Source organism: Nycticebus coucang, chromosome 13, assembly GCF_027406575.1.
Source record: "Nycticebus coucang isolate mNycCou1 chromosome 13, mNycCou1.pri, whole genome shotgun sequence".
NCBI lineage: Eukaryota > Metazoa > Chordata > Mammalia > Primates > Lorisidae > Nycticebus > Nycticebus coucang.
Genome location: NC_069792.1, coordinates 84,597,768 through 84,618,884, shown reverse-complemented (window position 1 = coordinate 84,618,884; position 21,117 = coordinate 84,597,768). Strand labels below are relative to the sequence as shown.

The 21,117-nt window shown below is 36.1% G+C and overlaps 1 protein-coding gene across 6 annotated transcripts in view; it reads left to right on the top strand.

The window, feature by feature from the left end:
- ATAD2 (ATPase family AAA domain containing 2) overlaps positions 1 to 21,117 on the top strand; it is an 81,932-nt gene that overhangs the window by 31,319 nt on the left and 29,496 nt on the right. For all 6 annotated transcript variants that reach the window (XM_053559373.1, XM_053559371.1, XM_053559370.1 and 3 more), the window contains 11 exons: positions 676 to 725; positions 1,524 to 1,689; positions 1,987 to 2,089; positions 2,338 to 2,425; positions 3,413 to 3,586; positions 4,011 to 4,128; positions 10,924 to 11,031; positions 15,727 to 15,835; positions 16,082 to 16,197; positions 17,120 to 17,294; positions 18,562 to 18,650. In XM_053559373.1, coding sequence (XP_053415348.1) covers positions 676 to 725; positions 1,524 to 1,689; positions 1,987 to 2,089; positions 2,338 to 2,425; positions 3,413 to 3,586; positions 4,011 to 4,128; positions 10,924 to 11,031; positions 15,727 to 15,835; positions 16,082 to 16,197; positions 17,120 to 17,294; positions 18,562 to 18,650 — 1,296 coding nt within the window. The remainder of the gene's footprint in view (positions 1 to 675; positions 726 to 1,523; positions 1,690 to 1,986; positions 2,090 to 2,337; positions 2,426 to 3,412; positions 3,587 to 4,010; positions 4,129 to 10,923; positions 11,032 to 15,726; positions 15,836 to 16,081; positions 16,198 to 17,119; positions 17,295 to 18,561; positions 18,651 to 21,117) is intronic.

Genomic DNA, 21,117 nt, shown 5'->3' with positions numbered 1-21,117 from the left:
TTGCAGTTTGGCCGGGGCCGGGTTTGAACCCGCCACCCTCGGTATATGGGGCCGGCGCCTTACCGACTGAGCCACAGGTGCCGCCCATAGCCAAAAATATTCTTAAAAAGCAGTTAACTTATCACTAAGGGGCATTAGACCTGATTATGTTATAAATAGTTACAAATTCCTCACAGATATGGGACCACTATATCCTTGTGGGGGAACATTTGTCTTGTTTTTGTTCAGTGCTTACTTAGTTCAACTATACTTAAATACTTAGGCTAAGGATTTAATTTCTTCCTTCAAATAAGATACTTTGATTTGATTAATTCTGTTTGAGAGTTAGTGCATGTATCATTGAACTACAAAACAGAGTTCTTAGACTTTTTATTTAACTAACTTATATAAGCATAGATATTCTCAAGCTTTTTGGGGGTATCTTGAGAATTTACTCTCCAGGCTGATTTAACTTTTTCTTTCATAGTTCATACTATTATGAACTACAAGTTTTAAAGTTACATCAGGCTCGGCGCCTATGGCTTAAGCGGCTAAGGCACCAGCCACATACACCTGAGCTGGTGGGTTTGAATCCAATAAAGTTACATCAATTTTAGCCTTGATCTCAGCCAAAAGGTGAGAGTAATTGTTACATCCAATTTTTAAAAAGTTATTTAATGTATTTTTTTCATATAGGCAGTTGGCCAGACAACAGGCTGGTAACAAAAAAGAAGAGTGCAAAGAAGGTATGTAATGAGGATTTCAGATTTTTAAAACATGTAACTAATACTTTGTTTACATGTTTATTGAGGTACATAGAATAAACTGTGCATATTTAAAGTGTAGAATTTGTTATGTTTTGAAATAAGTGTATGCTGTGAGATGATTGCCCTCAAAAGTTTTCTCATATTCCTTTATGTAATCTTTCCTGGCCCTTCCAGCTCCTTCTCCTTGCTGTCCCACTCACCCCCACACTCCTACAGACTCCTGATACAGTAGTTTCATTAGAACACAGCCGTGCCCCTTTATTTTGGAATCTGTTTTCTGTCACCATAAATTTGTTTATATTATCTGTAGTTTATATAAATGGAATCCTACAATACGCATTCTTTTTGGTGTAGCTTCTTTTTACTTAGCGTAATTATTTTGAGCATCATTTATGTTACTGCTTTTTGTTACTAAGTAGTATTCTATTATATGCATATCCCACAGTTTGTTTCTCCATCTTTTGATGGATTTGGGTTGTTTTTAGTTGGGGGCTATCATAAAGCTGCTTTGAACATTTGTGTATAAGTGTTTTTATCGCATATCTTTTCTGTTGGGAGTGGAAGAGCTGGATCATATGGTAGGTATATGTCATAATGTTTTTGTTTTCTAATGTTTTTAAAAAATGTAAGTTTAAGATAACTTAAAGAAGGTACCTTTTAAGAAAGGTAACATAATTGTGTTACATGAAACTGTAACTTTTCAGTTGTTTATTTTAGAATTGTTTCATAAACACTATTATTTCAAATCTTTTTATTTTTATGTATGTACCTGTGAAGACAAAGTGATTCCAATTACTCAGTCATTGAGAACTGGAAACATTGTTCAAACTACAGACCATTTACATGAAGAAAATGGTGATGTTGAAGTGCGTCGCAGTTGTAGGATCAGAAGTCGTTATAACACTGTGAACCAGTCTGTGCTGTTTGACAAACTTATAACAAAGTAAGTAAAAGTGCCTTAGATCAAGATAATTTATCTGTCAGAAACTTGTTGGTGAGGGATCATGAATTTCGACCAGCCTGAATATGTAATGCATTCAATATATGTAAAACATACAGCTGAATTATTGTTAGAGGTGTTTGTAATAATTTTATATTTTTAAATTCTTAGAAATAAAATTTTAAATATTTTTATACAAGTAAATGCTTCTTACAGAAATATTTAAAGCTCTAGCACTAAGAGATCCCAATACAAGAAAATCTGCTCTTTTACAATTTTAGTTTATATATTTTTTTAAAGCACTGCTGAAGCTGTACTTCAGAAAATGGATGACATGAAGAAAATGCGTAGACAGCGAATGAGAGAACTTGAAGACTTGGGAGTGTTTAATGAAACAGAAAAAGTAAATATATTTTTCCATTAAGAGAATAATTTAATAATCTTCAGAGTAATCTTTTTCTATAGCACTTAATCCATTTTTGGTTAAATTATTCATTACTTTGTCCATTATTTGTTTGATTAGTTATTAGTTACTGCTAGAATTATATGAGTTTATAGCTTAAATCCCATTTTAAGCAAAATTGGAGGATCCTACTGAATTTTTTAATAAATAGATATTAAATGTTAATGACTTTTATTTAAACTTTTTAGGGCAATCTTAATATGTACACAAGAGGAAAACAAAAAGGTATTCAAAGAACTGATGAAGAAACAACTGATAATCAAGAAGGCAGTGTGGGTTAGTCTTTTCTCTTGTTCTGTCTTCTGGGTTTAAGTACTTTTTATTTAGCAGGAAATAGTCTATTTAAAAGTTGTGATATTTATGATGGTTTGTGAGAGAGCAGAGGATTGGTAATAATTTAAAAGAAAAAAGTAGGGGCAGGGAAGGGCTTAAAAGGATGGTATGTTTTGTTTTGGGAAAGTAGTAATGACAAATCAACAATTCTAAAGTAAATAACATTGGTTTACTTATATGTATATACGTTTACTATTGACAGCACATTGTGTATCTATTTTAGTTAAAATATGATTAAAGCTAAGTTTTGTATTCCATTTAGGACTTATTATCAAAATCTATTAGAACTTTCTTAAGTGGGGCGGCGCCTGTGGCTCAAGGAGTAGGGTGCCAGTCCCATATGCCAGAGGTGGCAGGTTCAAACCCAGCCCCGGCCAAAAAAAAAAACACACACACACACACAAAAAAAGAACTTTCTTAAGTGAAAACCAGTTTTCTAAAATGTATTTAAAATGCTTTGGAGAGGGTGTTTTACTACTATCATAAGTAGATTGTGTTAAGTGGCCTGTGACTCAATGACAGCCAGTAGGTTTGGATAGAATGTCCAACTTAAGTTTAAAAGACAATAGTTAAGTGAGATTTTAAAACTTGTCAACATATCACATTAACTTGGAAGCTTAAGTATAATTGCCTGTACTAATGAAATTTTTAGGAATGCTATAAACTTTAGTTTGGTACTTGCTAACAGTAGCCCTCAAACTTGTTTCTCTATTTCCTTTTTCTCCTCCCTCTAGTTTTGAATGCTATAAATTTTTTACCTTGTTTTAAAGTCTTTGTTTAATGATGCAAAAGAATTGCAAGTTCTTTCTATGTTTAATCTAGGAGTAGATAAATTTTAAAAAGGGAGGATCTCTTCTCTCCTGACTCTTCTATGTTAAAAATTGTTAACATTTTCCTGAGTATCCTTCTGGAAGTATTTCTTAATTGTAGAATCATCTGAAGAGGGTGAAGACCAAGAAGATGAAGATGATGGTGAAGATGAAGATGATGATGATGACGATGACGATGATGATGAAGATGAAGAGGATGGAGAAGAAGATAATCAGAAACGTTATTATCTAAGACAGAGAAAGGCTACTGTTTACTACCAGGCTCCATTGGAAAGTGAGTTCTAGACATATTTTTTTCTCAGGAGAAGATATGTTTTAGTTTTATCTTTGAAATTTTATGTCTATTTTTATTTTAGATTGTCCAGCTTTCTACTTAATTTACTATGTCAGTTTGTGATTTATGTTAACATTATACTTTGATACTTGTAAGCACTTACATGCAGGCCTATTAGTTGCCTGTAATGCTCTATACAATCACAATGGTTGTTTATGGCCAGTGTATATTTTGGTTGGTTGGTGTCTGTCTTATATATATTTTCAACAGCAGCCTTTTAGAGATGATTTAAAACATGAACAGCAAAATATTCTATAGTAGATATTTACTAGTACTTTCATGGAAAACAAGTACCTTTGTATTTAGTTGAAAAGTAAAATTATCTTCATACATACTTATATTTCATAAACGTTTCTTTTTTTAGAACCTCGTCATCAGAGAAAGCGCAACATATTTTATAGTGGTCCAGCCTCTCCTGCAAGACCAAGATATAGATTATCTTCTGCAGGACCAAGAAGTCCTTACTGTAAACGAATGAACAGGTTTGGTTCTAAAATAGTGATTTATGACAATATAGGTGTAGCTATGTTAGGGCAGGATTCTAGAATCTTAGGATTGGGTGTATTAGAATAGAATTCTAGAATTGTGTCTTTGGGAGAGCTTAGCTGTATGTCTCTAGTACTCTAATCCCCAGTACCACTGACAAGTTTTTGCTTTTGCTTCCACTAATAGTAACTACCTCGGTAAGGTAGTTTATTCCATTGTTCCACACTTTAATAATAGAACTACCATTAATTCAGTGTTGACTATATTCCTGGCTCTGTGCTAAGCATTTCATGTAGACTGTTTTACTTAATATTCATATTAAGTTATATTTAGTCTTTTCTTCACATACTGTCACAGATGCATTATCCTCTCATGTCAAATGTTCTAAGTTCTAAGCTTCTAGAGCTCTCATGATGCTGGTTATTCTTTCCTGTTATCTGTTTTATAATTTGTTTCTCTTATATTGTAGGAAACACTCATTTTCTTTTGACTATTCTAATTATTTTGACAGTTCTTATAAATCTCTTCATAGCAGCATACTGGAATCATGTTTTGGTCATGGAAGGCAGCACGTTTGTAAGTGCTAAAGATTCCTGTTTTCAGAATAATAAGAAATAATGCTTGTGTCCCTGTGCCTTTAATTTCATTTCAGGATCACAAATATACATTCTAGGTTTCTTGTTACATCATCCCTTGTCACATGACCAAGGCCCAGAAGAAAAGACAATCGGGGCATAAACTCAAAATGTCAGGGCTTCTCAACATTAATTGTATTTGAATGGAAGCTGCATTATCATTATTCTTATATCCCCCTTATAATATTGTTAACAACCTCTATTTTGGTAGTAAAATGTTATGATGTTTTAGAAAAGGAGAGGAAGGTATAGCATGATGATCTCAACAGTTACCACCTAAGATGTATCTTGCAGAGAGTAAAATTTTTGTCCTCCTTGGTGTCCACGAGTTTCCATGTTTGGTTCACAATGTCTGGTCATTCCCTATAGAAATTGTTTCTTTTTCTTTTTCTTTTTTTTTTTGAGACAGAGTCTCACTCATTCACCCCAGGGTTGAGTGCCATGGCATAGCTCAATAGCAACCTCAAACTCGTGGGCTCAAGCAATCCTCTTGTCTCAGCCTGTCCAGGTAGCAGGGACTACAGGCACCTGCCACAATGCCTGGCTAATTTTTCTATTTCATAGAGACAGGGTCTTGCTTTGCTTAGGCTGATCTCCTGAGCTCCTTGCAATCCACCCACCTTGAACTCCCAGAGTGTTAGGATTACAGGTGTGAGCCACCATGCCCAACTTGTTTCATATTGTTGAATAGCTCTTTGGTGCAGGATTTTCCCCCCTCTATTTATGTTTGAATGCTGTTATGTATCAAACACAGTGGATATAAAAAAGGTACATGGGATCCTACCTTTGAACCTCATAGACTAATGGAGAACTCTGATACTTTTTAAAGACTTTTTGGTTTTGAGACAGGGTCTTGCTCTCTCATCCAGGATAGAGCATAGTGGCTTTATCATAGCTTAGGGCAGCCCCAAACTCCTGGGCTCAAGTGATCTTGGAACTGCAGCTATACACCACTATGCTCAGCTAATTTTTAAACTTTTTGGAAAGACATGATCTCTTTGTGTTGCCGAGGCTGGTCTTGAACTCCCAGCCTCAAGTAATCCTCCTTCCTTGGCCTCCCAAGTGGTAGGATTACAGGCATGAGCCACTGCTTCCAGCCCTGATCAGTTTAAATTGAAGTATGAACTAAGAAATTTTTTTTTTTTTTTTTTTTGGAGATAGAGTCTCATTTTATCGCCCTCGGTAGAGTGCTACGGCGTCACAGCTGACAGCAACCTTCAGCTCTCGGGCTTAGGTGATTCTCCTGAGTAGCTGGGACTACAGGCGCCCACCACAATGGGTTTGAACCCACCACCCTTGGTGTATGGGGCCAGCATACTCACTGAGCCACAGGCACCACTCAACTAAGATTTTTAAACTAGTCCTGAGTCATGTTGTTTGACTTGCTGACCTTGGTAAACCTCTTTAAACTTATTTTTTGTGGTTATAGCTTTATGGAGATATAAGCTACATATTATACAATTTACCCATTTAAAGTGCCTTTTAGTAGTTTCATAGAATTGTTTGGCTATCACCAAATTACAGTAGAACCTCCATGATCGACCGTCTCCCTACGTTGACCACCTCTGTATGTTGACCAGTTTGTTAAAGTTCCTTGGGTTGTCACCTTACTATGGTTCTGTTGTAATTTTTTTTTTTTTGGAGACAGAGTCTCACTTAATCGCCCAAGGTAGAGAGCCATGGCATCACATGGCTCACAGCAACCTCCAACTCCTGGGCTTAGGCAATTCTCTTGCCTCAGCTTCCCGAGTAGCTGGGACCACAGGCACCCGCCACAATGCCCGGCTATTTTTTTATTGCAGTTTGGCCGGGACCGGGTTTGAACCCGCCACCCTTGGTATATGGGACCGGCGCCCTACCCACTGAGCCACAGGTGCCGCCCAGTTCTACTATAATTTGAAAACATTATCATCTCAAAAAAAAACCCTGGACTCTTACAATCTCCATCTACCCAGCCCTAAGCAACCACTAATCTACTTTCTGTCTTTATAGATTTCTCTATTCTGAGTATTTCATAAAAGTGGAATCTTTTGTGACTGGTTTTCACTTAATATAGGTTTGTTTATTTTTGAGACAGTCTCACTCTGGTCCCCAAGCTAAAGTGCCATGGCCTCAGCCTAGTGCACAGCAACCGCAGACTCCTAGATTTAAGTAGTCATCCTGCTTCAGCCTCTGGGGTAGCTGGGACTACTGGCACTCACTACAACCTCCTGCTAATTTTTCTATTTTTAGTAGAGATGATGTCTCACTCTTGTTCAGGCTGGTCTTGAACTCCTGAGTTCAAGTGATCCTTCTGCCCTGGGCTATCAGAATGTTAGGATTACAGGTGTAAGCCATATTATAGCATTTCTAAAGTTCATCTATGTTGTACCCTGTATTAGTACTTCGTTCTTTTTTATTGCCAAGTATTATAAAATTTCCTTGTATGGGGTACCAGATTTTGTTTATCCATTTATCACTTGGTAGACATTTTGGTTCTTTCTGCCTTGGCTCTTGTGAATAATACTGCTATGAACATTTGTGTACAAGTTTTTGGACATAATGTTTTCACTTACTCTTGGTTATATACCTAGGAGTAGAATCACTGGGTCAAATACTAACTCAGTGTTTAATGTTTTGAGGAACTGCCAAATTGTTTTCCAAAGTGGCTACTTTATTTTATGTTCCCACAAGCAGTTTACTAGAGTTCCAGATTCTCCACATAACCTTGCCAACCCTTGTTATTGCATGATCTTTTGAATGTAGCCCTTTAAACTTTTTTTTTTTAACTGTCATACCAAGGTGTTGTGAAGATCTCATCCCTTAACGTGGTTGTTTTGCTTACAGGCTTTTTTTTTTTTTTTTGTAGAGACAGAGTCTTACTCCATGGCCCTCGGTAGAGTGCCGTGGCATCACACAGCTCACAGCAACCTCCAACTCCCGGGCTTAAGCTATTCTCCTGCCTCAGCCTCCCGAGTAACCGGGACTACAGGTGCCCGCCACAACGCCCGGCCATTTTTTGGTTTCAGTTCGGCCGGGGCCAGGCTTGAACCCGCCACCCTCAGTACATGCGCCTTACCGACTGAGCCACAGGCGCTGCCCTGCTTATAGGCTTTTAACTTTTTCTTGAAGAGACCAGCTTTTGTTTATAGTTCATGTACTACTTCAACTACTGAGGCAAGAAAATAAAGCAAATATTTAAAGAATCATTTAAACATTGTTCTTAGCATCCATGGTAAGAAACCTCCATCCACAATGCAGGATCTTTCAGGTGTCCCTTGGAGCACTTATCATAGTGGATCAGGAATCCTGCCTATAAGCAGGATTCTCTTCCTTCCTTATAGTGGCTAAACTTTAGTAATCTAAGATTTATTCTTTTAGTCTGCTGTTTTTGGAACAAGCCTAGTCCCTTTGAACATCAGGGTAACTTAATAGCACAAGTGCACCACCAAAATTTCAAAATACTCCTTATTGGTTGTCAAAAACTAGAATTGGCAGAAAGTTGAAGTTGTGGTTAGGTTCAAAGTGCTGGCTTAGTACTTGTCATTGCCAGATTTTTCATTGGCTTTTAGTAAAATGAGGGGATAAATGAATGGATGTGAATGTGTGTTTCAGAATCTTTTTTTTTTTTTTGCAGTTTTTGGCTAGGGCTGGGTTTGAACCCACCACCTCCGGCATATGGGGCTGGTGCCCTCCTCCTTTGAGCCACAGGTGCCGCCCTGTTTTAGAGTCTTTTTAAAACTGAAATAATGGCTTCTCTTCAGTATGAGTAATTCCTAAGAACCTTGATCCATGACTAGGATTGTCTAGGTTCAGAACTTAGCTCCCCACTTATTGACCTTTATAAAATTACTTGAATACTCTGTGCTTCAGGTTTTTGATCTGTAGAATGAGGGTAATACTATTTATGTCATACTGTTGTGAGAATTAGTTGAGTTAATAGATGTAAAGCATTTAAAATGGTCTCTGGCATATACACATATCAAGTGCTGTATATATTTGCTAGAATGACTACATGTTTGATGTTTAAAAATAATTTCTACTTTGCAAATCAAATATTGGAAACCTTATGTTAGTTCACAGGGTTTTGTTATTGTTTGCTTATAGCTTTACTGGTTTATCAAATAAAAAGGTGTAGTAGTAGTGTTGTAGAATGTGGAATTTTTTTTTCAGTACCTCCAGTAGCTGTTTTAGGAATTTTAGAATAAACACATAGGTTTGAATTATCATTAAGTCTGATATTTTAAGGAAATTATTTAACCTGTGAGCTACATTGTCCCTATCTATGAAATGAGCTTACCAATAATGTACCAGTACTTGTCCAAAGTTTTAATTAAGATTAAATGAGATATGTCAAATACCTGGTACAGAAAGTAGACAGTAAATGCTAGTCCTATTTATTTATTGTGAAGTTAGTATTGTGTGAATACACATATAATTATGTGAATATACTTAGAGCCTATTTATAACATTATTGTTAAATAAGTTGGTCTTTCATATACAATTGCAGACTTGTGCTAGATAGTTTTAGTTGTAAGTGCATCACAAAAATAGTCTTGGATTTTGGGGCTAGGTGAATGGGTATAGTGTTATTTTCTTCTTTCTTTCTTTTTTATTTTTTTGTTTGTTTGTTTGAGACAGAATCTCAAGCTGTCACCCTGGGTAGAGTGCGGTGCGTCACAGCTCACAGCAACCTCCAACTCTTGGGCTCAAGCAATCCTCTTGCCTCAGTTTTTCTATTTTTAGTAGAGATGAGATCTCACTTTTTGCTCAGGCTGGTCTCTAGCTCATGAGCTCAAGCATTCCACCTGCCTCAGGCTCTTAGAGTGCTAGGATTACAGGCATGAGCCACCACATTCGGCCATCTCATTTGTTTCTTATCCAAAATTGGGGCCATTTGTGTTTCAGAATCCATATTTTGGGGGTGGATTTACAAAGACAATATGCAACGTATGTAGTGTGATAACATCAGTATCTCTAGGGTTGTTTGAGCCAGAACTTCAAGGTCAAATATATTTATAATTATATGGCAAAATATATGAGTAATTACAGTAAATGGAACAAACAGACTAAAAGTTACCTTGTACCATTTCACGTTATGCTCCTAAATGAATAATGGAAAAACTTGTTTTTCAGAGTTTTTTAGATGTAAGTTTCTGGACCTAGATTATGTAGATAATAGGTTGTGAACCTCTTAGATTTTGGGAAATACCTACTTACCATGATTGCACTCTGACTCAGAAAAGTTAGTAGAGCTAGTAGAATAATTAAAGGCTTTCCCAGCCAGATTCTTTGTTTTTTTTCTGTAAGTCTTTTGCAACTATCTAAAGGTAGAAGTGATTAAGAATTTTCTTGTACATAGTATGTATACGTAGCACTTGGCATCTATTTATTAAATAAATGCTACCAACCAACCTAAGAATTTGTTATTATTTCTTTTTTTGTCAGAAAGTTCTATGAGTTAGGTAAATCATCTACATTTACATAGCTGTTAAGTGACAGAGTTGTGAATTTACAGTTGATGATAAAAGGCCATCTTATTTATTCTTCACTCTTTCCCAATATTTGTTTAAGCTTTCTTGATCCCATTTTTGTTTACATTTTTAGAAAGTACCCTTCTTTTAAAGTTATTTGACATTTTAGAATAGGTGATTTCCTCTTAAATGTGAAATTCTGCATAGTATAATACTGAAAATAGTTGTTTACATTGCAGTTACTAGAATTCTAATATCCTCTTTATCCTGCCTTTCTCTTTGAGAATAACTAATTTATATCAGAACTAAGACATCATCCTGCCTGGACCATCTCTTATCTTCATGAACATTTGATGATCAGCTTTACTATAACGTACTGTCTTTTTTCCTTTCCCCTCAGTTATTTAAGTCTTCTATTCCAAAAGATTCAACCATTTTGTAGACAACATAATTGTATTAAAAAATAAAAACATTCAATCAGCAAAGCTTACTTCAGTGATTCAGCAAATGTATTGATTTTATAATAAACATTTGATGATTAGTTTTTTTGTTTGTTTTAGCTGGCCTGGGCATATGTGGCTGGTGCCCTACCCACTGAGCTATGTGCACTGCCCTGATTAGGTATTTTTGATGCTGTGTCTTAGCGTGCTTGGTTTTTTTCCCCTGCCTTCCCTCATGATGTCAGTTTTTCTCTTTACTTTAGGCGAAGGCATGCAATCCACAGTAGTGATTCTACTTCATCATCTTCTTCTGAAGATGAACAACATTTTGAGAGGCAGAGAAAAAGGAGTCGTAATAGAGCTATCAATAGGTAAGTGCCATATTGATATCTTTTTAAACTACCAGCTATCATTTTTAAAAGGTATTGAAAACAGAATACTTTGGGAATATATACAGCCTCCCTGATTAAAAAATTTCACAAATTAATGTATAAACTAGAATATTACCTTGTTATAAACATCTACAGTTGAAACAAAATAACAGTTTAAAATATATGGTTATGATTTTTTGCCAAATTACTATATAGCCAAAATTGTGCTTGGTGAACAGTGATTTGAAGAAATAACTATTTTTTTCATTTCAAATATATTTTTCTATTAAGTCTCAGTTTGTCACCCTGGGCGGAGTGCTGTGGCGTCATAGCTAACAGCAACCTCAAACTCTTGGGCTTAAACAATCCTCTTGCCTCAGTCTCCCAAGTAGCTGGGGCTACAGCCATATGCCACTATGCCCACCTAGTTTTTCTATGTTAGAAAAAGGGTCTCTTTTTCAGACTGGTCTCTAATTTTTGAGCTTAAGCAATCCACCACCTTGTCCTCCCAGAGTAGCTGGGACTACAGGTGCCTGCCACAAATGCCTGGCTATTTTTAGAGACGGATTACAGGTGTGAGCCACTGTGCCCAGCCCATTGTCTGTATTCTATGGTCTATTTTATGGTGTTAGATTTTTTTTTATCGTGTTAGATTTTTAAGATACATGTAAGCTTTTATATAAAATACATGCTTAAATTTCAAAAACTTAGTATAAAAATATAAAATATCTCAATTTTTAAAAATAATTTATGTTGAAATTATGTATTTATTTGTGAGACAAAGTCACTTTGTCACCCTTGGTAAGGTGCCATGGCGTAACAGCTCACAGAAACCTCAAACTCTTGGGCTCAAGTGATTCTCTTGCCTTAGCCCTCCAAGAAGCTGGGACTATAGGCATCTGCCTCAATGCCTAGTTATGTTTAGAGAAGGGCTCTTGCTCTGTCTCAGGCTGGTCTTGAACTTGTGAGCTCAGGCAATCCACCTGCCTCGGCCTCCCAGAGTGCTAGAATTACAAGCGTGAGACTGAAATTGTAATAGTTTGGATGTATTAGGATAAATAAAATAGATTATTAAAAAATTAATTTCAGGCTGGGCATGGTGGCTCACACCTGCAATCATAGCACTCTGGGAGGCCCAGATGGGTGGATTGCCTGAGCTCAGGAGTTAGAGATCAGCCTGAGCAAGAGCGTCTCTAAAAATAGCCAGGTGTTGTGACAGGCACCTGTAGCCTCAGCTACTGGGGAGGCTGAGGCAAGAGGATTGCTTGAGCCCAACAGAAAGAGGTTGCTGTGAACTATGATGCCACAGCACTCTACCCAGGGTAACAGAGTGACACTCCGTCTCAAAAAAAAAATTTAATTTCTCCTTTTTTGTTTAATATAGCTAATAGAGAATTTTAAATTACATTTGTGGTTTGAATTGGACAGCAATGAATTTAGAGCATCTAAAAGCTGTGTACTGAGACTACTTGGATTTTTCTTTGCTTTTGAATATAGAAACGTGCATTTAATCTAGTGTGTTGTGTTTTATGTAGTTATACACTTTTTTATGATTTAAGAAATATGCTTTAGGAAAAACTTTGAAAAACTTACTTTAGATTTCACAGTATAAATTCTTTGTTGTGTTTGGGACTCGCAAATATCATTTAGGGTGAGCATTATGTGCTTTTTATTTGTGTTCAGTTATAGCAATCATTCTTTCCTAAGGCATATCTTCCTTTAACATAAGCAATTTTTATTTTTCCATCTGTGAAAAGCAAGATCGTCTTAGGTACATTTTTTGCAATCTATAATTGTTTTTGAAAGTAGTGAGGGAACACAGTCTTGTCATGTGGAGAAAAACTATGTCATCCTCCCTTTATCTTTCAAATATTTATAATCAAAAGACGACTGAGCAATGAAGAAAACAGAAAGCTATAATAATGGTTAATTCTACAGATTTTTGCCAGTCCCTTCCCCTAAAAAGATGTCAACTTAATTTATAAGGGACTATGGGAAAATGTGTTGACAGTAAACATTCAGAAGAAATTGTTTTTAGAGTACTGACAGGGATTTTTTTCCTATTTATCATCTTTTTGATGTCATGCTGAGTTTTTTGGTTCTTTTTTTTTTTTTTGAGACAAGAGTCTTATTTTGTCGCCCTCGGTAGAGTGCTGTGGCGTCACAATGCTCACAGCAACCTCCAACTCCTGGGCTTAGGCAATTCTCCTGCCTCGGCCTTCCGAGTAGCTTGGACTACAGGCGCCCACCACAACGCCCGGCTATTTTTTGTTGCAGTTTGGCGGGGGCCAGGTTTGAACCCGCCACCCCTGGTATGTGGGTCAGGCACCTACCCACTGAGCCACAGGCACCACCCCATGCTGAGTTTTTTAGTTGCATGAGCAACTGTAGTCCATTGGGTTTGCTCTTTTGGTACTTATAGATAAAAAACTAAAAGAAAGAGAAATACAAGAAATACTTAATGCTATGAAAATGCCTGTGCACAAAAATACCCAGAACATTTAAGTATCCACTCTAATAAATATAAAGTTGCCGTATTAAAAAAAAAAAAAAAAGTTAGGGAAATTCCTTGAGAATCGATGTAAATCCATTTTGCTTAGATATATATAAAATATATATTATATATAATATTAATAGATTTTTTGTATGTAAAAGGTTGTTAGGTCTTGAGAATAAGACTGCTTGCATTTGATTCTTGGTCTTGCCATTTTATTAATTGGGTGACCTTGGGGAAACCTTTCTATGCTTTGCTTTTTTATTAAAATGGGGAAAATAATAATACCTACCTCATAAGACTGTTTTGGGGATTTAATGGCTTATTACACGTAAAGCACCTAGAACTAAAGTAGTGTCCAGCAAATGGTAAATTCTCTATATATGTTAGGTATAACCATTATAATGTATATTGATACTATCTGAATTCTCCTTCATGAATTATTTTATGATGCTATGGCATCTTGCTAACTTGATATTTTCATTTGATTGTGAATCTTATATAATAAAGCTTCAGATACAAATAGTTTTGATACATTGTGGATTCATATAGAAAAATGAGGAAATTAAGATACATAGATTGTTCCAGTTTAAACTTAAATTTTTTTTCTAACATGGAGTTGGCGGAGGAAGGGTGAATTGATGGGTGTATGTTTTGTTATTTTAATAGAATTAAGGGATACAAGTTGAATTCTGTTACTTGTATATATTGTATCATGGTGAAGTCTGGGCTTTTAGTGTACCCATCACCAGCATAGTATACCTTGTACCCCAGTAATTTTTCATTCCTCACCCCCTTTCAACCTCCCCAATTTTGAGTCTCCATTGTCCATTATATCATTCATTGGTTGATGGACACGCAGGTTGATTCCTTATCTGTGCAATTACGAATTATGCAAAAGACAAACATACAAGTGCAGATATCTTTTTGATATTATAATTTATTTTCCTTTGGGTAGTGGGACTGCAAGATTGAGTGGTAGATGTACTTTGAGTTCTTTGAGAAATCTCCATGCTGATCTCCATAGGGGTTGTTCTGATTCTCACCAACAGTGTATAAGTGTTTCCTTTTTACCGCATCTATACCAATACCTATTGTTTCTTGACTTTTTCATCATGGCCATTCTTATTGGAGTAAGGTGACATCTTATTGTGGTTTTAACTTGTATTTCTCTGATATTACCGATGTTGACCATTATTTTATATGTTTGCTTTTTTTGAAAAATGCCTGTTGGCATTTCCCCACTTTCAATGAGGTTTTTTCTTTGTTGAGTTGTTTGAGTTCTTTGTAGATTCTGAATATTAGTCCTCTGTCAGATGCATAGGTTTGTGAATATTTTCTCCCATTCTGTATGTTGTCTGTTTACTCTTGATTATTTATTTATTTTGCTGTGTGGAAGCTTTTAAGTTTAATTAAGTCCCATTTATCTATTCTTGGTTTTGTTGCATTTGCTTTTGGGGTCTTAGTCATAAATTCTTTGCTTAGGCCAACGTCCAGAAAAGGTTTTGCTAGGTTTTCTTGTAAGATTTTTATAGTTTCAGTTCTTACATTTAAGTCTTTTATCTATTTTGAGTTAATTTTTGTATATAATGAGAGATAGGGATCTGGTTTCATTCTTCTGCATATGTCTATCCATTCTTACCAGCATTGTTTATTGAATAGTGTATCTTTCACCTTGTATATGTTTTTGTATGCTTTGTCAAAGATTAGTTGGTTGTAAGTATGTGGTTTTATTTCTGGGTTCCCTGTTCTGTTCCATTGATCTGTTACATGTTTACTGTTATGACAGGACCATGGTCAACTTTGGTATCAAGGTGCACCTGGCTTAATAGAACGAGTTAGGAAGGATTTCCTCCTCAGTCTTCTGGAGCAGTTCCAGTGGGACTGATACCAGTTCTTTGCATCTGGTAGAATTTGGCGTGAATCCATGTGGGCCTGAGCTATTTTGTGTGTGGGGGGAATTATCTGTTACTGATTCAATTTTATTATTCATTCTTGGTCTGTTGTTCAGGAGGTCTGTTTCTTCCTAATTTAATCTCAGGAGCTTGTATATTTTCAGGAATTTATCCATTTCTTCTAGGATTTCTAGTTTGTGAGCTGATAGTTTCTGATCTTTTGTCTTTCTGTGGTATCAATTGTAATATCTCCTTATTCATTTCTGATTGTGTTTATTTCGATTGGGGGGTTTGTGTATTTTTAAGGTGCCTCCCACTAAATTTTCGGAAAGATGAATTAAAAGGCATTTGTAAAGATCGAATGAAAATTGGAGCCAGCCTTGCTGATGTTGATCCAATGCAACTAGATTCATCAGTGAGTACTCTGTTTTGAAATTTATGCTTGAACTATAACATTCTTTGTTTTAGTTTAGTTTAAAAGTTAAAAAAGAAACCAGTGACTGTTTTGTAAAATCAGAAACTAACATATATAGACTTTTTTTTAGTCTTCAGGTCACAACTAAGATACTGTTACTGTTTTGACAGGTTAGGTTTAGGCATCAGGTAACATTTTAATTTTGACTCTAAATCTAACAATGTCAATGTTCTCTTCCATTACCAGGTGCGATTTGATAGTGTTGGTGGCCTCTCGAATCATATTGCAGCTCTAAAAGAAATGGTGGTATTTCCATTACTTTATCCAGAAGTCTTTGAAAAATTCAAAATTCAGCCCCCCAGGTAATTTAATTATACTTTTAATTTAAGCCACAATCTTGCTTCTTCTAGTTTTCATACCTTAATTATTAACTCATTTTTAAACTGTAGTTCCTGATTTCCCTTTTTATATTACTAAATTGTAGCTTATAAATATAGATATTATATCTAATTTTCTCTCTAGAAAAGTCCCTTAAAACATACATTTTTCCCCTATGAAAAATTGAATTATATGATTATGACATATAATTGCACATGCAAAGTGTAAGGTTATATGATAAACATTTTAAGCATGATGAAAGAATTTGCTCGGGAGGCTGAGGCAAGAGAATCGTGTAAGCCCAAGAGTTAGAGGTTGCTGTGAGCCGTGTGATGCCACGGCACTCTACCCGAGGGCGGTACAGTGAGACTCTGTCTCTACAAAAAAAAAAAAAAAAAAAATGTTTCAAATAAAGGGTTTTATTTACAGTTTTGTATTCTTTGAGACAAAGTCTCACTGTATTGCCATCCTAGCTCACAGCAATCTCAAACTGTTGGTTCAAGTAATCTTCCTGCCTCAGCTTCCTGAGTAGCTGGGACTATAGGCACTTAGAATGATGCCCAGCTAGTTTTTCTATTTTTGGTAGACATGGGGTGGTCTCACTCTTGCTCAGGTTGGTCTTGAACTCCTGAGCTCAAGCAGTCCTCCCACCTCAGCTTTCTAGAGTGCTAGGATTATTGGTGTGAGCTACCACACCCAGCCTTATTTATAGTTTAAATAATTAATTTAAAGTAACAATATTAACTGTCAAGTTTTAAGTTGCACTTTGTGGCATGAAACTATACAGTATTTCAGTTGTCTTTTTTCTATTCACTAATTCAATTACTTCATGAAGTTGGTTTCTAATTTTTGTTTTAATCTACTTTTTAACTGTAATACTAAAATATTTGATTTATTATTTTGCAGAGGTTGTTTGTTTTATGGTCCACCTGGAACTGGAAAAACTCTGGTTGCTAGAGCACTTGCCAATGAGTGCAGTCAGGGGGATAAAAGAGTAGCATTTTTCATGAGGAAAGGTGCTGATTGTCTGAGTAAATGGGTAGGGGAATCTGAAAGACAGCTACGATTGCTGTTTGATCAGGTATGATGTTAACATTTACCTACACAGGTAGTTCTATACTCAGTGCAGATAGAAATGTTTAAGTATTTATAAATCTTCCCTTTTCTTATTGTTTTTGGAGACGGTCTCACTTTGTCAGCCTCAGTAGAGTGCTATGGCGTCATAGCTTATGGCAACATCAAACTTTTGGGTTCAAGAAATTCTCTGGCTGGGTCGGTGCCCATAGCACAATGGCTATAGCGCCAGCCACATACACCAAGGGTGGCAGGTTCGAACCTGGCCTAGGCCAGCCAAAGAAATCCTTTGGCCTTAGCCTCCCAAGTAGCTGGGACTACAGGTGCCCTCCACAACGCTCAGCTATTTTTTTAGAGATGAGATCACACTCTTACTCAGGCTGGTCTTCAGCACCATCCTCCTCGGCCTCCCAGAGTGCTAGGATTACAGGTGTGAGTCACCATGCCTAGCCTAGATAAATCTTCATTTAATTACTTTTTATAGAAATAAACTCAGAAATATTAGACAAATATATAATATTTCTATATTATTACTTTCTTTTAATATCAAGATAACACTGACTTATAATGGTCAGTTTTATGCTAAGAAGAGAAAGGAATATTTGGATCTAAGTTCTTTGGGGTCTTAAGTCTTACATAGAGAGAGTGGTAGTCTCATATTTAGAGAAGTAGTAGTTACTTACATCTTGATATGAGAGTTGAAGAGTAGTTCTGCCCTAGAGTAGCTTTCAGTTTCATATCCAATCATTACGAGATAATGCATTCTGATCTACTGAGGCATATTGCTGCAAAGACTCGTAAGTCTCTTTTTGGAATTTTTTGAGGTTCTTTTTCTTTTTAATTTTATTTTTATTGAAATAGATAAAAATTAATGGCATCTTGCTGAATGTTTTCTCATCCTGACTTGGAAGAAGACTATGTCACTGTCTTTTATTCTTTGTCTTTTTTCCAGTATTTAATAGATTTTTCTGTATATGTATCTCAGTACCATAATATAACCAGTGGAGTATATATTTGAATTCTTCTAGTTGAAAATGCATATAAAATTATACTGCTATGTCATTATGATTTAGTGTGAATTCTTAAGACCTAGTTCTTGGAACTTAAATTTATAATTTATAAATGAATTCTGGTAATCAAGTTTGCATGAAAACATCTGAAAATGGTATATAATCAGATTAATAAATTACGTTCTGGTAAGCAAGTGTGAATTAAATGGTTTACATGTCTGAGGCTTTTTATGATAGCGTGTGACTGCTGGTTTTGCTTTCTAGGCCTATCAGATGCGCCCATCAATTATTTTCTTTGATGAAATCGATGGTCTTGCTCCAGTCCGGTCAAGCAGGCAAGATCAAATTCACAGGTAAAACTTGCTTGATGGTACTTCAAGATTCCTTCTTATATTCTGACACACCCAGCCTTATATTAATTAGTTTAAATGTTAATTTATAATTAATGTTTAATCTAATTAAATTATAATATATATAATATTAGTTTAAATATTAATTTAAAATATCAATATTAAGTTTTAAGTTGCACTTTGTGGCATGAAACTCTACAGTATTTTAGTTTTTTTATTTGCTAATTTAATTATTTCATGAAATAGGTTTCTAATTTTTGTTTTAATAGTCTACTTTTTTAAATGAAATCATATACACATAGATCATGTATTTATGGGGTACAATGTGCTGATTTCATATAGAATTAGGAACGCTTACATCGCACTTGTTAATATATACCTCATCTCGTTTACTTAATTATTGTGTTAAGACATTTATAGTCTATATTTAATAGATCCGACATGTACCCTTGCATTGTGCACCATATATGTAACCCTATCATTCACCCTAATGTGAATGTAAATACTAAAATATTTGATTTTTAATGTAATACTAAAATAATTTGATTTATTATTTTGCAGAGGTTGTTTTATGGTCCACCTGGAACTGGAAAAACTCTGGTTGCTAGAGCACTTGCCAATGAGTGCAGTCAGGGGGATAAAAGAGTAGCAGACATTGTATGACAGAATGTTAAATGGTGAAAGAAATTTTACAAACTTGTAGTTGTAGTTTTTGATACTAGAAGCCCCACATATAGTACAAAAAAAGAAAAAAAATGAACCTATTCTGAGTGTCAGAGTGTTCTAAAGCACAGTTTAAAAATCTTGGTTATGGGCTGGGCATAGTGGCTCACGCCTGTAATCTTAGTACTCTGGCAGGTGGAGGCAGGCCTTGGAAGATTTATCTAGGCCAGAAGTGGTGATTCGCCTGTAGATTGCTTGAGCTCACCAAGTTTGAGACCAGCCTGAGCAAAAGCAAGACCCTGTCTCTACTAAAAACAGAAAAACTGAATAAGAGGATCACTTGAGCCCGAGTTGGAGGTTATTGTGATGTATGATGCAGCAGCTACCCAGGGCAGCAGCTTGAGACTCTGCCTCAAAAAAAAAAAAAAAAAAAAATCTTGGTTATGGAAGATTTAACACATGATACAAACAAACAACTGCAGGCCAATGGAGTACGGCAGATGAAATGAGTGAGGCAACCCATTGGTAAGAAGAGTAAGGCTGTGGTGATCTGTGGTTAGGTATGTTGCTCAGCCCTATAGCAAGAGCATAGCCAGTTATCTTTAGCTGCAGCCTGTTGCTGATGTGCAGAAGCTGAATAAGACTTGAAAACTTGATTTTTTTATATGAAAATTTGAAATATCTTAAATTTTGTCAACTAATTTGATTGCTTTTTAAGACACCATCTGGGCCAAACAAAAGATACTACTAGTTTGATAAACCTAGCACAGTTCTGTTATCTCATATTTCTATTTTTCTGTGGTAAAGATCTAACTTTCCTGTATCTGGCCTTCCACAGCTGCTGCTTCTTAAAATAAGCATCAGTAAGATGCTTCAGGATTTAACATTACTGATGTCAGGTTTTTGTGGAGATGGCAATAACAGATATCTGGTGTGTTCTTTACAGAGGAACTCAATTGAGGACCAGAGGTTCAGTTATAAGTAGCAAGCCACTGCCCAGTTGCTTTAAGAAAATCACCCTCTTGCCTCTGTGGCACTGAGTGAGGGTGATGAGAATGGTTCTGAGTGTGATACTAGATCACAGTTTTCTCACATGCTGACTAAAGGGTTTTTTGCTGTGGTTCGTCAGCTTTCGAGGCATCTTTGGTGGGATAGTAAGTAGGCATTTTGTGAAGTTTAACCACCCAGGCCACCACCATTCTTTTCTCCACCAACTGGTTTTGTAACAGTGGCAAGGACCTTTGCCTTTTTCTTTTTAATCTTGGAAGTAACACTGAATGCTCTACTTTACATATCTGCTTTCTGAAATACATGTCAGATTGGGAATATCTATCTGCCTATTCCTCTGACAAGAACTGGATTTTGGGGCTCAGTGTGGTGGCTCACGCCTGTAATGCTAACACCCTGGGAGGTCGAGGCTGGTGGATTGCCTGAGCTCACAGGTTTGAGACCAGCCTGAGCTAGAGCTAGACCCGTCTCTAAAAGTAGCCGGACATTATGGCGGGTCTCTGTAGTCCCAGCTATTTGGAAGGCTGAGGCAAGAGCATCACTTTAAGGTTGCTATGAGCTGTGACACCATGGCACTCTACTTAGGGTGACAAAGTGAGACTGTCTCAAAAAAAAAAAAAAACAAAAAAAAAAAACTGGATTTCGGGTGCAGTGGGGCTTTCCCTCCTTGACCTCAAGTTTCCTCTCCTTAGTATCCAACCGCTCAACTTTTCACCCACCATTTTGAAAGATGAGGAAGAGCTATACAAACTGTTTCTTTTTTTCTCTAATTTTTTTTATTAAATCATAACTTTGTACA